This window comes from Peromyscus eremicus, chromosome 12, assembly GCF_949786415.1.
Source record: "Peromyscus eremicus chromosome 12, PerEre_H2_v1, whole genome shotgun sequence".
Lineage (NCBI taxonomy): Eukaryota > Metazoa > Chordata > Mammalia > Rodentia > Cricetidae > Peromyscus > Peromyscus eremicus.
This window is the reverse complement of record NC_081428.1, coordinates 63,748,355-63,767,880: the sequence shown is the minus strand read 5'-3', so window position 1 is coordinate 63,767,880 and position 19,526 is coordinate 63,748,355. Positions and strand designations below refer to the sequence as shown.

The following is a 19,526-nucleotide window of genomic DNA, read 5'->3' as shown; positions in this document are numbered from 1 at the left end:
TAAAGAAACTCTTCTATGATCAGATGAGTGGGGAGACACTGACACCAGCCTTTCTTCTCTCTCCTCTCTCCTTTCCTTCTAACAGGTTCTTATATAGCCCAGGCTGGCTTCGAACTCATGATCCTCATGCCTCAGCCGCCTGCGCGCTGGGGTTACAGCCTAAGCCATCAATCCTAAACCACTACACAGGCTTTTAAGAGATTTATTATTCTTGCTTTTTTTTTTTTCTGTAGGAAGGACCCGAATACCTAAGTAGTCTATGCGAACTGGACCCCAGCGCCCAGGATTCACTTGACCAGCCCAACCATGCAATTGCTGGAGTCCTGTCCTAGTTTTGAGAAGCGTCTCCATAGACCGTGGGAGCCGTGTGGCACTTCACTCATGATTAGCGGTTTTGAGGTTAATGAGGCAGCGTTAGAAAGCAGGTCAATCTCAAGAGGGCCCCAGCAAGTGTTGGTAGGTGACACACCCGTGCACACCCCCACCCCCACTCCCTGGGCAGGCCCTGTACCTCCAGGTCGGAGTTGATGGAGGAGACCTCGGAGGAGCTGCTGGAAGACACCCTGGCCTGGATGACCTGGATGGGGGGGTATGAGGGAGGCTCCTGAAAGGAGGGATCTCCGGCGCTTGTCTGTCCGTCACCGGGTAACCTGGTGGCACTACAGCCTGCCTGCAAGGAGCGAAGAAAACGGTGAGCAGGGACACTTGATTTAATTCCCTTTTTAGCACTCAAAGCATGCACGCACTTTAGTATTCCAAAGGCACGCATGTGTATGGTGCAGTGTTCCTGAATTCCACAAACAGTAGCGCACTCCACAGTCTCTTACACATTTTACGTTCACTTAATGATATGCCTCGGATATAGTTCTATATGACAAGCTATGGGGGTTTGTTAGGAGTGACATTACAGACGTTAGGAGTCCATTTAACCAACCCCTCACTGATGGGTACTCAGGGTTTTGAAATCTCTTGCTTTTCCGGTCTGTGCGGACTCCAGTAAGTCCCACCACTGCAGTGGTTTGCATGAGATGTCCCTCGGAGTCTCAGGCTTTTGAATATTAGGTCCCTCGTTGGTGACACTGGGCAGTCTAGGAGGTGTGGCGTCGTTGGAGGCAGTACATCCGTGGCGGGGAGCTTGGGTACGTTAAGATTCGTGCCATTGACAGTTGGTTCTCTCTCCTTGGTGTCTGCAGTTCCGGGTGTGAGCTCTCCGTTTCCAGGGGCCAGCTCCAGCTACCATGTCTGCTGCCTGCTGCCCTCTCCGATACGGACTCTCACTCTCTGGAACTGCAAGCGTAAACACACCCTTCATCCTATCAGCGGCCTTGGTCGTGGTGCTTTCTCGAAGCAACAGAAAAACATAACAAACCCAGCCAGACATCTCGGACTTCTGGGTACTCAGAGAATCTCTAGGAATTTCTGGGTGAAAGGGGGTGTCCATTTGTAACCTGGACAGCTGCAACACATCGCACTGAGGATTTACCGACTCACACCAGAGCAGCATGTGAAGGGATGGCGGGAGGATTGGGAGACACCGGAGGAAGGTCTGTGGACTGGGATCTACCCGTCATCTATCTGCAGCCTCCCTAGCCCATCCATCTATCCCCACACAGAGCACAGCAACTCTAGAGAGTCTCCCTAGCGATCAGAAAAGCTCCATCTGCTGGACTTTCAGAACCATGCAGCGTTCTGGGCTTCAGCCAGGGTGTGGAGGATACCCTCAATGCCAGCACTAGGGAGGCAGAGGCAGGAGGATCAGGAGTTCCAGGTCATCCTCGTCTACATAGTGAGTTCCAGGGCAGCCTGGCTTACAAGAGAGTCTCCCTTTGAATAACAGCAACAACAATAATAAATAGGATCGGGTTGTGATGGCAAAGTTGGTGGGATGTACTGCAGAGGAGCTGCCAGGAGGATTGTGAGTTCAAGGCCAGCCTGGGCTGCACATGGGGTCTGGCAACACGACTTAACGGGTCGTTAAGCCTGGTGACCTGAGTTGGATCCCCCAGAAGCCACATGGTGGAAAGGACAGAAGTGATTCCTCTATGCCGTGTGCCCGACGATGACAACCGCAATGACAAAGATCATCTTCTGCTAACTGACTGCGTCGCCGCCAAAGGCAATGTCTCCCCTTTGGGTCTCGGTTTCGCAGCCAAATCAACGAGGTTGGTGGTCTCAGCGACAACAAAGGGACCCGATGTACAGGCTCTGGCCCCGATAATGAGGGCTCAGTCCTAGGCGGTCGGCGTACGGCATTCCACGTGCGTCAGTGGGACAGGTGGAGAAGTCCCCCAGGGGGCAAAGGTGGTGTTCCGGAGGCAGCCCTGGAACACGAGTAAGGTACCACCCTGCTGCCCCCAGGAGGAGGGAGCTGAAATAGAAACCCGTGGGTGGAGCGGGGAAGCAGGTGGCTCCTAGGCAACAGAACAAATCCTAAAATTTCCCGGGGCAGATGATACACCCCAATCAATAGATGAACAAGGGATTTCAAACCTTTCAAACCTGCCATTGAGGGTGGAGCTGCTGGTCCACATGGCCTCGGCCCTTCTCGCCCTCTAGTGGACACAGGTGGAAGAGGCTGGGTGAACGGCCCTGGTGTTTGGGCGTGGTCGGGGGAGAAGGAGGGAGTCGCACGCCCCTCGTGCGTGGGTAGGGGTTGCGGACACGGGTCGTGGGGAGGGCAGTTCCCTAGAGTCGACCATACGACCCTGAGGCATGAAGTGGCTGAAGGTGAACACACTTCCACACTCTTTTCTTTTCTGTAGTGCTGGCGATGGAACCCAGGGCTTGCATGCTAAGCAAGCATTCCAGAAGCGAGTCACAGCCCAGATCCCACCCCAGAGGGGCTTCGGACATTTTTTTTTTTTTCTTAGTGCTGTGATTCAAAAATCATCGCTCCCGAGGGCCCCTCCCTCCTTCCCTCCCACCCCTCTGCTTCCCCCTGGTCAGAAGAATGCTTTCATGGCTGAAGTGGGCTCCTCACTGTACACTGGTGCGTTGATTCTCTCTGAACTTCATCACAAGCAGAAGGAGTCACCAACCAGGAACCCGGCAAAGGGTCAAGCCTAGCTGTCAGGTGCCAAGTCCTCTGAGCACCCGTGTCCACCACATAGTGGCACAGGGGCCACACCACTGAGCTACATGGTCAAAATGCACCTGTACTGTGGGCCCATGACCTGCACGTTATAGGCTCTTACAGGAGAAAGCCAGGCGAGAGAGGGCCAGGGCAGAAAAGGAAAACAGTGACCAGGGCTTTGCTGAGAAACCCCAGAGTGAAGAGAATCATGGAAGAGGACAGAGCAGTGGGGTGACTTCTCCCTGGGGGTTGGGGAGGCCTGGGGATGACACGTAGGTTGCAGTCTGAGGGAGAAGCAGAGGAGTAGAGAGGCCTGCACAGCGGGAGAGGAGGGAAGCGGGCTGGAGGGCAGGGAGCACTGAGCGGGTTCTGAGTGGAAGGAACGGGCCAGGACCTGGGAGGCCTGGAGTCCCTGGAAGGCGTTTAGATTTTATTTTGTGTGAAAGAGAAAGCCAGAGAAGTGTTTTAAACAAAGACAGGTTAAGATGTAAGTTATGGGGGCTGGAGAGATGGCTCAGTAGTTAAGGGCACTTTTTGCTTTTGCAGGGGACGCAGGTTCAGATCCCAGCACCTGCATGGTGGCTCACCACTGCCCCATAACTCCAGCTCCAAGGGGATCTGACACCCTCTTCTGACCTCATGGGCTCCTGCACACATGTGGTGCATATACATACCTCAGATGCACACACACACACACACACACACACACACACACACACATAAAATAATGAATAAAATTTCAAAGATGTAAGTTATATCTGTAAAGAGCTTTCCTGCCTGGTCTGTTGGTACACATCTATAACCCCAGTGTCTGAGGTAGGAGGAGCTGAGTTTCAGGACAGCTTCCCCTACAGAGCTGTCTCAAATAAACAAACAACAACAACCAAACCAAACTAAAACAAAACAAAACAACAACAACAGCAAAAACCCAAGCAAACCAATCACAACCCTTATGGTTGCTGGTGTAGATGGCAGGATGGGACAGGAGTGGCAGTAGAGAGGAGTCAGTGGACAACTGTTTGCCTCAAGAACTCCCACCCCCACCCCCTTTTTTTGAGACAGTATCTATGTGTGGCCTTAAGAGCCCCCCACCCCCTTTTTTTTGAGACAGTGTCTGTGTGCAGCCTGGGTTTCGATATAGAGCCCAGACATTATTTTGTTTTGTTTGTTGCAGGGTTTCATTATACCTCAGGTGTTGAGCTCACTGTTGTAGCCCAGGTTGACTCTGAACTTGGAGCAATCTTCTGCCTCACCTCTCCAGTGCAGGGCTATAGGTTTCATTAGCTATTTTAAAAGAAGCATTTATAGAACGAGCAAATGAACTGGGTGGGAAGGGGATGGAGCAAGGGGAAGAGAGGAGAATCTGGGAATCGGCATAGATGGGGACACCACTTCCTGTGATGCAGAAGGAGCCCATTTGGGCAGGGAAAGCCTGAGCTCCACGTGGATGTAGTAAGAACATGATGCCGCGTGGTGCTGTGAACAGGCACCTGGGCATCTGGGACCGGAAGTAAGGGGAGAGGAACAGATGCATTCTGGGAGTCAGCATGAGTTAGGAGTGGGCAGTGGAGCTAGGGTCTGTAGGAGCACACTAAGAGGAGGGAGCACTCTCCAGCAGGGTTGGGATAATCCCACCCTAAGGGCAAGCTAACCATGAGTGAGCAAGAAGGTGGCAGAAAACAGTGTTGGGACCGGAGAGCCAGCACCAGAGGCCAAGTGAGTCTCAGAGAGAAATGATGAGGATTCAGCAACTTGCAAGTCATTGGTGAGCTGGCCTGGAAACTGACAGTAGTGGGCTGAGCGGGTAAACTTCCTGTCATCTCTTTCCCAGCCCTCTCCCTCTTGAAGACCCAGAAGATAGGCCGGAGTCCTGCAGCCCCTTCCCCAACTCCACTTCTAACTCTGCTTTCCCGTCTACTCCAGCCTTAGCGAAAGTCTCACCTCCTCTTCTCAAGACTCACAGTGCTAACCGCCTATGACCATTGCTAACCGCCAACTTCTAGTCACTTCTTCCTGCCTATCTGCCACCTAATGATAGTTCAAACATGCACAGGTGACCTTGAACTTAGACCCAAACTTAGACCCAGGTAGATACTGGACTGACAGCTGGATACCACACCTGGTGATCTGGCCCCTGTCTCCTCTCCATCTTTCACACGCACTGCATTCTGGAGGGACCAAAACATCTCTTTGGCATACATATTTTAAGTTAAAGACAAGTAAAAACCAGGAGAAACTCTTTGCCATATCTTAACTGCCTAAAAAGCAGTCATCCCTCAGAATGGGGACGCCTTCCACGACCACCATGCCCAGTGTTACTCAAGGGTGCACCAAGTCCCTTATGTAGAATGGTGCTGGGTTTGGAAGGTCCCTGTGAGTTCAAGGTCAGTCTGGTCTATGTAGCAAGTTTCAGGCCAGCTAGAGCTACATAGTAAGCTAAGAACCCATTTCAAGGGGAGGGGGGAGGGAGAAAAAAAAAACCAAACAGGAAAAGAAAATTGCAAGATGAAGAACAGCAGCCCTAAATGAACCAAAGCCCTCAAAGTAAGACCTAGAACTCTGAAATTATTAGATGAAAAGGGATAAAATACTTTAAGATTAGATGAAAAGGGATAAAATACTTTAAGATACATGCATAGGCATGAATTTTCTGAACAGGACTCCAGTGGCTCAGGAGTTGATAAATGAAACCTCGTGAAATTAAAAAGCTTGTGAACTGCAGTGGAAATAGCTAATCAAATAAAGAGAGCCTACTGAAGAGAAAAATCTTTGCTAGCTGACATTACTTTCCGGACTATATGATAATAATATTAACAATCTATCCATCGGACATTAACATCTAGAATATACAAAGGACTGAAAAATACTGAACCATAAGAAACCAATCAACTTAATCAATAAATGGTCTAATGAAATGTACAGTCCACAAAAGATGAAATATAAGAGATCAATAAACATACAAAAAGCGTTCAACCTCACTACCTATCAGAGAAATCTTAATTAGAAACTAGTGGAAATTCTCTCTCACCCCAGTCAGAATGGCACTCATCAAGAAAGCAAACAGCAGGTCTGAGGAGATGGCTCAGTGGCTGGGAGCACGTGTTGCTCTTCTAGAGGACCCGAGTTCAGATCCAAGACCCACATCACATGGCTCACAACTGCCTGTAACTCTAGCTCCAACACCCTCTCTGGCCTACACATACACACACACACATACATACACACACAGAGACAGAGACAGAGAGAGACAGAGACAGAGAGAGAATGAAAAAGAAGACAAAAAATGCCGATAAAGGGGGCTGGAGAGATGGCTCAGCGGTTAAGAGCACTGGCTGCTCTTCTGGAGGACCTGAGTTCAATTCTAAGCAACTGCATGGTGGCTCACAACCATCTGTAATGAGATCTGGTGCCCTCTTCTGGCCTGCAGGCATACACGCGGGCAGAACACTGTATACATAATAAATCTTAAAAAATAAAAATAGCCGGGCGGTGGTGGCGCACGCCTTTAATCCCAGCACTCGGGAGGCAGAGGCAGGCGGATCTCTGTGAGTTCGAGGCCAGCCTGGGCTACCAAATGAGTTCCAGGAAAGGCGCAAAGCTACCCAGAGAAACCCTGTCTCGAAAAACCAAAAAAATAAATAAACAAATAAATAAATAAATAATTAAAATTAAAATAAAAAAATGTTGATAAAAACACAGACATAAGGGGATCCTTACACATTTCCTGGTGGCAATATAAACTAATCTAGCCATCGGGAAGTCAGTATGGGGGAGTCTCACAAAGCTAAAAATATATCTAGCACATAACCCAGCTAGCACTCCTGGGTATGAACCTGAAGGACGTCTCCTAGTCAATGCGTCACAGAGACACCCACACGTCAGTGCTCACTGCGACACTATGTGCAGTAGCTATGGAACCAACCCAGGTGTCCAGCAACCGAAGAATAAACAGACAATGTAGCTCACACACAATGGAATGGACTTAAAGAAAAACACCGCCAGGCCATTTGCGGGAAAGTAGATCCAACTCCAGATAGTCACATTAAGAGAATCTGATCAGTCTCAGGAAGGTAAGTTATTACCTGTGGTCCCTTGATTTTATACCAGACACACACAGTGTCTATGACGTGAGCACAGAAGTAAAACTGTTTGTGGTGGTTTGGATATGTACGGCCCCCATAAATTCATTTGTTTGAATGCTTGGCCCATAGGGAGAGGCACTGTTAGGAAGTGTGGTCTTGTGGAGTAGGTGGGACCTTGTTGGAGGACGTGTGCCACTGTGGGAGGTGGGCTTTGAGGTCGTATAAACTCAAGTCTGGCCAGTAGGACAGAGACTCCTGCTTCCTGGGGGACCAAGATGTAGACCTCTCAGCTCCTTCTCCAGCACCGTGTCTGCCTGCCACCATGTCCCACCATGATGATAATGGACTGAACCTGGAATCTGTAAGCCACCCCAATGAAATGTTTTTCCTTTATAAGAGTTGCCGAGGGCATGGTGTCTCTTCACAGCATAGAAACCCTGACTAAGACACTGTCAGAGAAAACCATGTGAACTAAAGGGAAGGGAGAGCGGAAAGGAGGCAGGGAGAAAAGAGCCAGGAAGCAGGGGGTGGTGTGATGGCCAACACTGACTGTCACCTTGACAGGACCTAGAGTCACCTAGGAGACCAGCCTCTCGGTAAGCCCGTGAAGAGCAGATCAGTTTAGTGGGAAGACCCATCCTAACAGTGGACTGCACTATTCCCGGGGCCGGGTCCTAAAGCTGTGCATAAACACCCATCTTTCCCTGCTTCCTGCCTGTGGATACTATGTGACCAGTTGCCTCAGGCTCCCCACCATGATGGACTGTACCCTCGAACTGTGATCCAAATAAGCCCGTCTCCCTGAAGTTGTTTATTTTGTCTGAGCAGTGCATCAAGTACTAATACATCGGGTGGGGAACACAGAGTAGACACACAGCATTCATAAGCATACATACAGGTTACACTGGTATGAAAATATCTTCAGGTAACAAGGAACCACATATGACGAACAGATACAATGAAAAAACATTTAAATGAATAAAAACTAAAATCTTAGAAAGAGGCCAACTGTACACATTTTCCTTTCTGTATAGTAATTCACATTTGTAAAGGAAACCCATTTTTTCCTACCAGATAAGCCACGTCCAGACACAGCTGTTGTCTGTCACCGGAGGCTTTTCCCACCTAAGAAGCCACACTTCCCCACCCCTCTCCTTTCCTAATTCGCCTCCTGACCCCACAAGCTCTAGGCCTTTCTCCTGAGCCTGAGATGGGTCAGAAGCCTCAACCATCTGGAGACTTTCTTGGACCACATTTTTCTCTGTGAACACCCTTGTAGAGGTAACTACACGGTTTCTTTCTCTTTCATCAGTCCCCAGCCATGGGCCCTAAGAGAGCAGAGGGCAAAGGACTTCTCCTCCCACGGGCTCCCCTCCACCGCAACTCTGGAGAACTCTGAACGGACCCCAGCAGCTGAAGTACCACCTCTTCCAGGAAGCCTTCCAGGGCTGCTTTCATCTCACTCACCTGCTGCACAGGTTCAATGGTCAGCTCCATGTAGCGGCTGATGGCTGTCATTGTCCTCAGAGGCTTGCCGTGTGACAGGCTGGTGAGAGGCACCCAGTCGGGGTTCTTTGAAACAGAAACAGAGAGGTGACAAGGAGAGATTGTAAAGCCGGGGGGCACTTTCTGAAAGGAAGGTCTCATTTTATTCAAAAGAGCCCTTTAGACGGACGTGGTGGTGCACGCCTTTGAGCCTGAGGCGGGTGGATCTCTGTGAGTTCGAGGCCAGCCTGATCCACATCTGTGAGTTCTGAGGCCAGCCGGGGATACACAGTGAGACCCTGCCTCAGGAAAAGCAGTTTCCCAGATATCTTTGTGTGCACAGAATCTGGGGGCCACCACAGCAGGCAGTGAGGACAGTCTGAGCCAAAGAGTGACTCAGACTTGATGGGACCTTAGGAAAGCTTGCTGGAGGCCACCTTGGCTTTAGAGTAGGGACACCCGGTCCAGGGACCACGAGGTGAGAACTTTGACTATTACCAAGTGTGTTCAATCCACAGCTCGCCAGCCACACGACAACCATGAATGAACAGAGCCCAACCCAAGATCACGACCTTACTCAAAACATGGTTAGGTTTATTTTTGCTTTTTTTGGTATCAACTGTGTGATTCTCAAGCGTGAACTTTATGGATGACAGTGTCAAAATATTGCACACACCTACAAGGACCGTGGCAGACACCCAAAGGCTTCTCCCTGTCTGTCCAGAGTCACATAGACCTCTGTACTGTGAGCTCCCTGGTGAGACACTTTTTACTACGGTTGCTAGAGTGAAGGAAATAAATGCCCCTGGGGCCTTCCTGCAAACTCAGATCCAAGAGCCTAAACGGCCCACCTCCTTTTTGTTATATACACACCAGTCCCTTCCACTTTGCCAGCTCAGGCTACCCTGTTGAGCCTAGAATGTTTTGTGGAGCAGTTTTACTTTTTATTTTTTTTACTCACCCTTTCTTTTCCCATTTCCCAGTCCTTTTAGTAAAGGAATCCCAGTCTCCTTCACATCTGTGCTCTGTAAAAGGGACCCTAGCTTTTTTTTTTTTTTTTTTTTTTTTTTTGGTTTTTCGAGACAGGGTTTCTCTGTGTAGCTTTGCGCCTTTCCTGGGACTCACTTGGTAGTCCAGGCTGGCCTCGAACTCACAGAGATCCGCCTGGCTCTGCCTCCCGAGTGCTGGGATTAAAGGCGTGCTCCACCACCGCCCGGCGAAAGTCAGCTTTTTGATGAGGACAAACTGCCTCAGGGAGGGTCCATTCCGGTTACTCATGGACATCAACAGTCTAGATCAAATAAAAAGAGGCAGGAGGCTGGGGGAACAGTGCAGAGATGGTGTTGTCTGGTGGGCAGAAGGCCCCGGTCCATCCCCAGCCCTGCAAAACTAATAAGACAAACACGTGCCCCAGACGTATCGCCTCTCACTAGTGGTGACTTACAGCTGTAAATGTTGGACATCATCACAAGCAACTTGCCCAGACGAGCATTAGCAAGCCCAGCCTCCAAGCCGGGAGAGTTAAACTGCAGCGGCCTCAAGCCCAAATGGGTCCTTGTGACCTGGGACAGTTTTCCAGAAACAGCGTCACACAGATGTGCAAAGGCGGGGACGAGCATTGAGCGTGCTCTGGGATTGTCAGGAGGAGGCAACGACATAAAGACGCACGGGAAAAGGGGAAGCAAATTGATGAAGTAAGCGTGGAAAAGCCCACGCTGTTCGAAAACTAGGACACTAACTTAGGCAGTATGTGAGTGTGTGTGTCTGTAAGTGAATTAGTTGGGTAACACGAGAGACTATTTGACTATCCAACTGCACAGCAACAAGAATGCCTGGAATAACAAAAACAACAACAACAAAAATAAATAAGAGTTCTTGGAACCCGGAAAATGGAGGATCCCATTACATTCAGGATCATGAGAGCTTTGGACATTAAAAGCAGTTTCTTTTTCTTTTTCTTTCTTTTTTTTTTTTTTTGTTTTTTTTTTTTTGTTTTTTTTTGTTTTTGTTTTTTTGAGGCAGGGTTTCTCTGTGTAGCTTTGCGCCTTTCCTGGAACTCACTCTGTAGACCAGGCTGGCCTCGAACTCACAGAGATCTGCCTGCCTCTGTCTCCCGAATGCTGGGATTAAAGGCGTGTGCCACCACCGCCCGGTGTGAAAGCAGTTTCTTTAAGAGACCAAGCCTGGAAAGAAGTCACTGTACCCAGTACTTCCCACCTCTGTGCACCCAGCCAGCAAACCAGACATTTTCTACCCAGAAGGACCTTGTCTTCAGTCCCGGCCTCCTGACTTTCTTCTTCTCTCTCTGCGCAGGTCAAAAGGGCTTGCGTGTCGGGGCCCTCTCTGACTTCAGCAGCAAATCCGAAGGCTCGGCTCACCTTGCTCTTGATCACACAGGACAGAAAGATGATCTGAGACGCGGAAGTTAAGGTAAACGGAAGTGGAGAATTTCAGCCTCTAGGTAGTGCTCTTCACACCCTTCCGCCCCAGCAGCCGGCCCTGGTCCCTTCCCGTAATGATCCTGTCCCAGGCGGACAGAGCACATCTTGAAGCCTGGGCCTGATCAATTTTTCTCTGTCCTTCTGTCCCCTGCTAAATGCTCAGGAGGCAGAGACATTCGAAAACCGTCTTTCCTCGGGGCATGCCTCACAGTGATCGCACACGTAGTGGGGAAAACATGTGGTCCACATGAAAAAACAGGCTTATTTGAAAGGAGACCCAAAATGGGCCTACACACAATGCCTGGTGTCCTTAGAAGGGAAGACGTGCAGAGATCTACCAAAGAAGGCAGGCCATTGAAGACACGCTTCCAAGGCTGAGGCGGGAGGATCTGGCTGGATTCAAGGCTAACCCTAGCTACCTTCCAAGAACTTGCCTCATAAAGGAAAAACCATATAAAGCGGTAGCTAGAGAATTCTAGAGGTCACAGGTAATCAGAAGGGATGAGGGCAGCTTCTCGGGCAGAGCCTTAAGAGTGGGCCCGCTTTGGTCTTGGACTTCTGGGTGATTTACACTCCCACCACCACCACCACCACAGCAGGGTCACATTCGGAGGCCGTCACCACCGCCACCAGCCTCCTCCAGCCACCAGCTTAGCTCCCTTTGCCCTTGAAACACTCACGCAAGGACACCCGGGTGACGGTACATCAGGAAGCGCCCCTGGGGCCCCAGGAGCGGGCTCAGCAGCCCCTGACTGGAGGCGGCACTGGTCACCCTTGATTTCTGCACCAGCTGAAGAGGATAGAGCAGAAGGAGCCTGATTGGAAGGCCAGCCCGCCTGCAAAGCCCTCTCAGAAAGGCGGGATCCTCGGAGAGACTGGTAGGAAGCAGAATCGAGCCTGGAGCCCCTGGAGCCGGGGCCTTCGACCCTCAAGGCTCAGAGCCTTCCCACTTCCCTTGCTCTGGGCAAGAGAATTGTCTTTGAACTGGGATAGCCCGTGAACCGCAGATCACTGAGCTGGTACCTGCCTGTCCCAGGCTTCAAATCACTGGGCTGCTGGACCACATGCTACCTAGCAAGACCAAAAGAGGCCAGGGCAGGCAGGAGGTAGGACAAGGCCATTGGCTGCAGGCAATCCAGACTGCACAGTCTCTGGGCCTGGGCGGATACAGCGAGGTCCAGCGCAGCTCGGCCCAGTGAAATCAGGAACCAGGGTGTGGCCTGGAGGAGGTACTCAGGCTGCCGGTCATGGGCCACGATGGCCGAGGCGTAGAGGAGGCCAGCCAGAGCCGACAGGAACCGAGCCCACAGGTGGATGTAGGAGAATGACTTCCCCCGGCACTGTGCAAAGAGAGAGGAGGGGCTGGGCAGGTGGACACTGGATCCTAAGACCCCAGCTCTCGGTGGCCTATGGCATAGCCCTCTACCAGAGGCCACTCACAAAGGGCGGTCGGCCTGCTAGGCATCTAGCTATTGTTCATGTTGCTACCCTTGCCTGGCAAACCCTACTCATTCCTCAGAGTCTGGCTTAACCTTAACACCGGACACCTTTCCTTACTGTGTCCACCCTATGGGACTCTGGTTCTTTTCTGGACCCTGTCACGCCTGGCACATTCCTCTGTCGTGGAGGAATGCGAGACTTCACATATCAGAGGACTCCTGGGGGACAGACCAGTGAGTGGGTAGCGACTTGGGAATGCCAGCTGGGGACAATGAGGGAGACTGAGTTGTAAAGAGCCACTGCCCAGCTTTCCCGCTGCGGAACCTCACCACACAGGGAGATCAAGGGACTGAGAGGCGACCTTCTGGACGTTGTGAAGCCAACGGGACGTTGTGAGAGAATGAACAGCAGAGATATTGGCTCACAAAAAAGGAACAGGTGCGATGTTTCATGTAAGGAGTCTCCGTAGGCACAAAGTCACTTTACAGCCAGTGGCTCAGCAGGTAAAGACACCCGCTGTTGATGACTTAGGTTGGATCCTGGCACCCACACTGTATGAGGAAGCGACTCCTGCAAGTTGTCCCCTGGTCATAACACCCTAGCCATGTGCCATGTGCCAGATCTCCAACCCCCCTAATAAATAAATATTCAAAAAAGTCACTTTATATATACACTTATACATGCATACACAAGACTACATACTAAACGGCACAGTACATATTTAAGTTTCCACATATGCCAGTATGAAATGTGTATAATCTGGTTTGCTTGTTAGGTGATGGTATTTAGAAATATCTAGGTGTTAGCTAAGGAATGGAACCAAGTTCAGGAGAAAAGTGTATTTTGGCTGATTTTTCTTTCGTTTTTTGCTTTAAATCCCCCAAGAATGCTCAGATGGGCTGGGATGTAGCTCGGCGGTAGCGTTGATTGCCGAGTACGTGTGTGGCCCTGGGTTAAAAGCTCAGCACTGCACAAACAAACAAAAACCAGCCAGGAATGCCACATATCCCTGTTAGGTTTATCCCCAGGCTCTCTTCTGGCAACCGTCTGCAGAAACCCAGTGAGAAGAGAGACCCAGTCAAGCACCTAACTGTGGGGTACCTGGAGGTGAGGGTGGGTGTGGTCCCTGGCCCCACAGCCTGAGGGTAATGATGCCCTTCCCATGGTTCCTTCCCACAACCCTGGAAGTTTCCCAGAGCCATTAAGGGCCTGTGAGTTCCCCAGCCCGACCACCCCGCTGCAGGTCCTAGGGAACTAGAACAGGTAGTCTAGATACAGCCCTTGTTCCCTGGAAGGTCTCCCCGCCATGTGATGCCCCACCCCATTCCTGGAGACTCCTCCACAGGCTGCTGCAGCCAGCCTGGGAATCTCTGGAGACAGGACTCCAGGACTTGGAGGCCCAGGCCTCGAAGCACAGCGGGGCTCTGTACGCACAGTCACAAGCCACCTGCCTCCCACGTCCTGTCCTTCTGGATCTGCTACTGAAGTGTGGCGCTCCTGGGAAAGTGACTGTCTCAGACTAAATGACAGACCCTTTCCACTTTCGGGTGTCAGGGCTGGCGAGGGCCTGCCACTGAGGCAGGGGCACCGCAGCAGAGTCTTCTCCAGAGAAAACCTGGCCAGGCAGTTTCTACACCAGCCCCGGAGCTCACTCAGGCACTGTCCTGGATGGTGGCTTTTCCATGCCCTCTCCCGTGTACAGACAACCCTTCCTCGGCTTCTGTCTCCACTGGTCCCCTTTGCCCTTGTGAGCCACTATGAGAGACCCCCTGCAGCCCGATACCGTCATGGTGTCTACTCTCACTCCCTGACGGCACAGGGGCCGTCTCTCCTGCTTCCCAAGCCAAACACTTGTTTCCACCATTGGGAGAGCAGGGAAACCCCTCACGGCGCCATCTGAGTCTTCCACAGGACTGAGAGCTCCCCAAGGATAAGCCCCATTTGGCCTCAACAGACCTGGGATCACAGCCCAGATGTTTGGAAATATTTGCCAATAAGACCGTGGGTAGCTAACTGTGTTGGACTTCTGTGCCTTTCTTGTTCTCTTGTGAGACTCTAATTTGTCCCATCCATGTGACCTTTTCCTGCTCTACTTTTCCTTGGCTACAGGAAGTAGAGAGAAGAGCCTCAGACTTCCTGGAAGGTTCCTGTACGTCTCAGGACTCCACTGCTCAGCCATGGCCCTTTAGACACACACAGCTACACACCCGGACGCATGCTATGCATGCATGCATGCATGCATGCATACACACACAACCCACACTGCTGTCATATACTGGCTCCTCAGAAAAATGTAAGCACATGTGTGCTCCACACAGGGACATCACACCCCCAGGATCTCCCGATGCCCCAAGACTGGTCACACGACCCATAGCCCCAGCCCCACCCAGGCTCACGATATTGGAGAACGGAGGGATCCGGGATGCCCAGGAGCCAAAGGCAGCGATGCCTCCCAGCAGGTAGCCGAAGACTTCCGGGTTTTCCTGCAAGAACGGATGTGTAGAGACTGTGCATATGTCCCAAAGAGCAACAAACCCAATACAATCCCTTCTGCTTTTAGAAGGCCCCTCCTTCCAGTGGCAAGAACCCTCACCCTCTCCAAGGGCACAAGGGGGGAAGTGACCTGTACCACCGCACATCTTTGTACTTTCAGCCTTACCTGCAGCAGGCTTCCCAGCAGCCTCCGCTGTGGCCCTCGGACTGGGGCTGAAGCCTTGGGGACAGCAGCCCAGACCGCCCAGCCGGGACCCAGGCACAGCGGCAGAGCCAGGGCAAACACACTGGCTCTCAGGTGCCTTCTGCCCTTCCTCTCCCTGCAGCTCCCACCTGCGGGAAACACCAGACCTCCCATGATGCTCCTGGATGACAGAATTCACCAGACGGCCGGTGAGGGGGAGGCTGGTGTAGACTCTAGCCTCTGCTGCATGTCTTGCTATGGCCGATCATGACCCCCTTCAAAGCCCTGGGGTCAAGTTCCTCTTCCAGAAACTGCCTCCCCCAACAGTGGCTGCTGCCTGTCTTCCTTGGAAGGAATCTTTTAATGCTAGTATCTAGGTGGACATTAACCCCTCTTCTAGACTCCCATCCCCAATGACCATGTTCCAACCATTTCTGTCACTGGCACAGATAAGTGACTGTGTGTCAAGCCACCCACTCTGTGAGCAGGAGAAACAGCAGTGAGAGAGGACATCTTTGTAGATTTCCTTGGAACACGGGACACACGCTCTTCGGAGCATTTTAAAGAATAATTTTCTCTGGGCGGTGGTGGCACACGCCTTTAATCCTAGCACTCGGGAGGCAGAGCTAGGTGGATCTTTGTGAGTTCGAGGCCAGACTGGTCTACAGAGCGAGATCCAGGAAAGGCACAAAGCTACACAGAGAAATCTGTCTCAAAAAACAAAACAAAACAAAAAAGAATAATTTTCCTCTGAGCTACGTGGACTGGGTTACCCACCGATGTGACCATCCTGCTTTTGGACAAGAGTCTAAGAACACTGACTGCTCTCTTCACAGGAACGCCCAGTCCTACGTACTCAGGGCTATTCACCTCATCTCGGTCCCTCCAGCCCTGCTCTTGCAGAGGTGATGCATGCCTGCTTCTGCCATCCATTTCCAGAAGCTGTGTGGCTTGGTTTGGTGAGCCAGACTTGCATACTGTCTCCTGAAGCCATCTACATCCCTGCTTCTGGCCTTGGCCCCTGCTGGTCTGCTTGCCTGTGACACCCACTAGTCATGGTGTCGTCACATGCTGCCACACGCTTTCCTAGCTCCGACTCTCATCCCTCCCTGTAACTGCTTAGGGCCCCATCTTTCTCATGCGGCTGAGGTCAGGGATCTCATTCCTTCGTCTGGCTCTGGGTGTGGTAAGGAACTGGCACCAAGCATACGGAAGGACGGAAGAATGGAGGCGGAAGGCGGAAGGGATGACGGCGTACACACACTCACCAGACTTCGACTTGGATTTGGAGCCACAGACTGGGAAGAGGATGGACATAAAGTTCACGAAGTCGACAACTGCTAGGTAGGCACCTGTGAACACCTGGAAGCAAACGGAGACAGAGTCTGGGCGATCAAGCACTAGCCCCCAGGTACCACAGCACTACCCTCCTGGGAGACCCCCCACCACATGAGTTACGCCAGGGCAGCATGTCTGTGGCATGGGTAGCTTTTGCTGTGGAGCTATATCCCAGACATGGAAGCTTTCTGAGACTCAGTTTCCCCATCTGTAAAACCAGCACACGACCAGGTCTCCCTCAATGACTGCCATATAGATGTCTGCAGACAATTCATGGCCAACATTGGAACTGGGACCTAGAAGAAGTCAACAGTACCAGAGACAAAAGCTTCAATGGGAAGAGGATACGTTGTGGCTTTGGAATCCGGCCCTGGTATTTATTAGAGGGCGGGCTTACAGAAAGCTTCACTGTGCCTCAGTTTCCACATCTGTAGCAGATGAATGACAGGATCCATATCACGGGACAGTTTCCGGAGTAAATGAGTTAATACACAAGAGGATCTTGGCACCAAGGAGACAGTTAAATATTTAACAAACTCCCGCCAGCCATCCCTATTGGACACGAACAGAGCCTCATTCTACCCCACAAGCCAATGGAAAAGGGAGTCTGCTCCAGAGCCAGCACGACAGTGTTCTCAGCAAGTTCAAACCTCTGAACCAGTGTCCTGACCACTAGGCTGCCCCCCTTTATCTCTGCCTGGGTGGCCACAAAGATAAAATCATGAGTTCCTCACAGTAGGGCTCAAAAAATATTCCTTAGGATATGTGTTGAGGGCTAAAACACTTTAGTTGAGGACCTGCACTTTGGGGAAGCTAGAAACCGCTTTTCCCTGTGCCAAATCCCACATCACCACCCGGGGAAGGACTCGGCTGCCACCGCCAAGTCTCAGCCCTGTAAACAGTAATGATAATGACTATTTGCTGAGCATCTCCTAGGAGCTGTATACAGTGACAATACAGAGGTGACTAAGTCCCTGTTCTTCTGATGACGGTAACTCACTGTGGTGGCTTGAAGGAGAATGGCCTCCAAAGGCTCATACATGTGGATCCTTGGTCCCCAGTTGGTGGAATTGTTTGGGAAGGATTAGGAGGTGTGGCCTTGTGGGAGGAGGTGTGTCACTGGGAGCTGGGTCTTAAGTTATCAAAAGACTGAAGCCCTTCCCAGTGCCTCTGTCTCTTACTTGCAGATCCAGATGTGAGCTCTCAGCTGTCCCTGCCACCATGGCTTTGCTCTGTCGTCATGAGCCCTAACCCTCTAAATCCAGGAGCCCCATTAAACACTTTCTTGTATGTGTTGCCTTGGTCATGGTGTTTTGTCACAGCAACTGGAAATTAACTAAGACACAGCAAGATAAGAAAACACAGCAGGCCGGGCGGTGGTGGTGCACTACTTTAATCCCAGCACTCAGGAGGCAGAGGCAGGTGGATCTCTGTGAGTTCGAGGCCAGCCTGGTCTACAGAGTGAGTTCCAGGAAAGGCGCAAAGCTACACAGAGAAACCCTGTCTCAAAAAACCAAAACCAAAAAAAACCAAAAACAACAACAACAACAACCACAAAAAACTACAGCAAGAGAAGGGAGCTTGGAGCACTTGTGGAAGAGGAGTGTTACAATTTCACACAGGGGAGGCCTTCTTTGTGTGTGTGTGTGTGTGTGTGTGTGTGTGTGTACAGCCACATGTGCACACTTACACTAGGAGAAGTCATGGGATCCCCTGGAGCTGGAGTTCACACAGTTATAAGTCACCAGACACAGGTTCTGGGAACCAAAGTCTAGTCCTCTCTGCGTGCTCTTACCCACTGGGACATGGCTGCAGCCCCGGGAGGCTTTGCTTTAGAAGGTGGCTTTGAACAAACGCTTGAGGGAGGTGAGGATGGGCCGTGTGGACACCGAGAGAAAGAGCACTTGAGAAGGCAGGAAGGACAAGGCACAGGTTCCGAGAGGAAACTGCTCGGCGGGCCGAAGGAAAAGACAGAGGAGGCCTCTGCGGCGGCCAGCCGCGGAGAAGCAGAAGCCAGGCTTGTGCGGGACATACCTGGATCGTGAGCTGTCTGGCCAGAATGGCCCCCACGGTGTCACAGAGGCTGGTCAGGAGGCAGAAGGCGGCGCACAGTGTCGACTGGTCCCGGCCACATTTCTTGGTGCATCTCAGGTAGAGAACCCTGAGGTGATAGGAGCGTGAACAGAACACAGGGGCTGTGAGTTGGAGGCGAGGCCAGAGACGACACCTAGAAGAGGCAGCAGTAACCTCTGTTCTGGGAAGCATCATCTCCCCTCTATCCCCAAGGTGTAGCATGTGTTTCTGGATTTCACGTACAGGTGGGGAAGAAAAGACCAGAAGAACCACGAGGCCATGCTGGGAATTGGAGCTGTACTTGTAGATATATCGTCCTCTTCTACAAAAGGGGGAGACCAGCTGGGCAAGGGGCATGCACCTCAGATTCTTGCAAGCCTCGGCATGTTAGGAAACACCTGTGATCCTAGCACTTGGGAAGCAGAAACAGGAGGTCTTGAGTTCGAGGCCAGCTTGCACGACCTAGGAGGTCCTGTCTTTAAGAAAAGAGAAGGGCTCTTTTCTTTTTCCCTCCTCCAAATCAGGCTGGGTCAAGGTACAGAGCCCTCTCCTCCCTCACATGCTAGCTGTTAGGTTTGATTTTCTGAAAGGGAAACAGTTTCTAAAAGTCACCCCCCACCAGCGCCGCTAACTATAGCCATGATTGCCTAAATTTAAAAGGCAATTTGTTTCTTTGAAATGAGAGTGAAATCTACCCAGTCCATCTGTGCAGTGGGTGGCAGACTCTGCCAGCTGAGCAATTTGTGCATGTTCATAATGCAGGGAAAACAAAACGGAACTGCGGAGCGGCAGCGCGGTGCTCTGGGCCCCTCTCCCCAGGTCTCCAAGCGGCTGGCTTCTCTCCCTCCAGCTCTCTCCCCACTGTTCACCCACCTGGGTCATACAGAGGGCAGGGCAGACTAGTAGAGGCCAGAGAC

At 51.4% G+C, this 19,526-nt stretch overlaps 1 protein-coding gene across 2 annotated transcripts in view; it reads right to left on the bottom strand.

Annotated features, from left to right (window-relative positions):
• The window catches only part of Tmem44 (transmembrane protein 44), a 33,607-nt gene that overhangs the window by 12,126 nt on the left and 1,955 nt on the right, over positions 1 to 19,526 (bottom strand). For both annotated transcript variants that reach the window (XM_059277139.1, XM_059277140.1), the window contains exons 2-9: positions 18,571 to 18,697; positions 16,467 to 16,560; positions 15,181 to 15,347; positions 14,918 to 15,004; positions 12,251 to 12,421; positions 10,905 to 11,051; positions 8,623 to 8,727; positions 512 to 670 (exon numbers count right to left, since the gene is read on the bottom strand). In XM_059277139.1, coding sequence (XP_059133122.1) covers positions 512 to 670; positions 8,623 to 8,727; positions 10,905 to 11,051; positions 12,251 to 12,421; positions 14,918 to 15,004; positions 15,181 to 15,347; positions 16,467 to 16,560; positions 18,571 to 18,697 — 1,057 coding nt within the window. The remainder of the gene's footprint in view (positions 1 to 511; positions 671 to 8,622; positions 8,728 to 10,904; positions 11,052 to 12,250; positions 12,422 to 14,917; positions 15,005 to 15,180; positions 15,348 to 16,466; positions 16,561 to 18,570; positions 18,698 to 19,526) is intronic.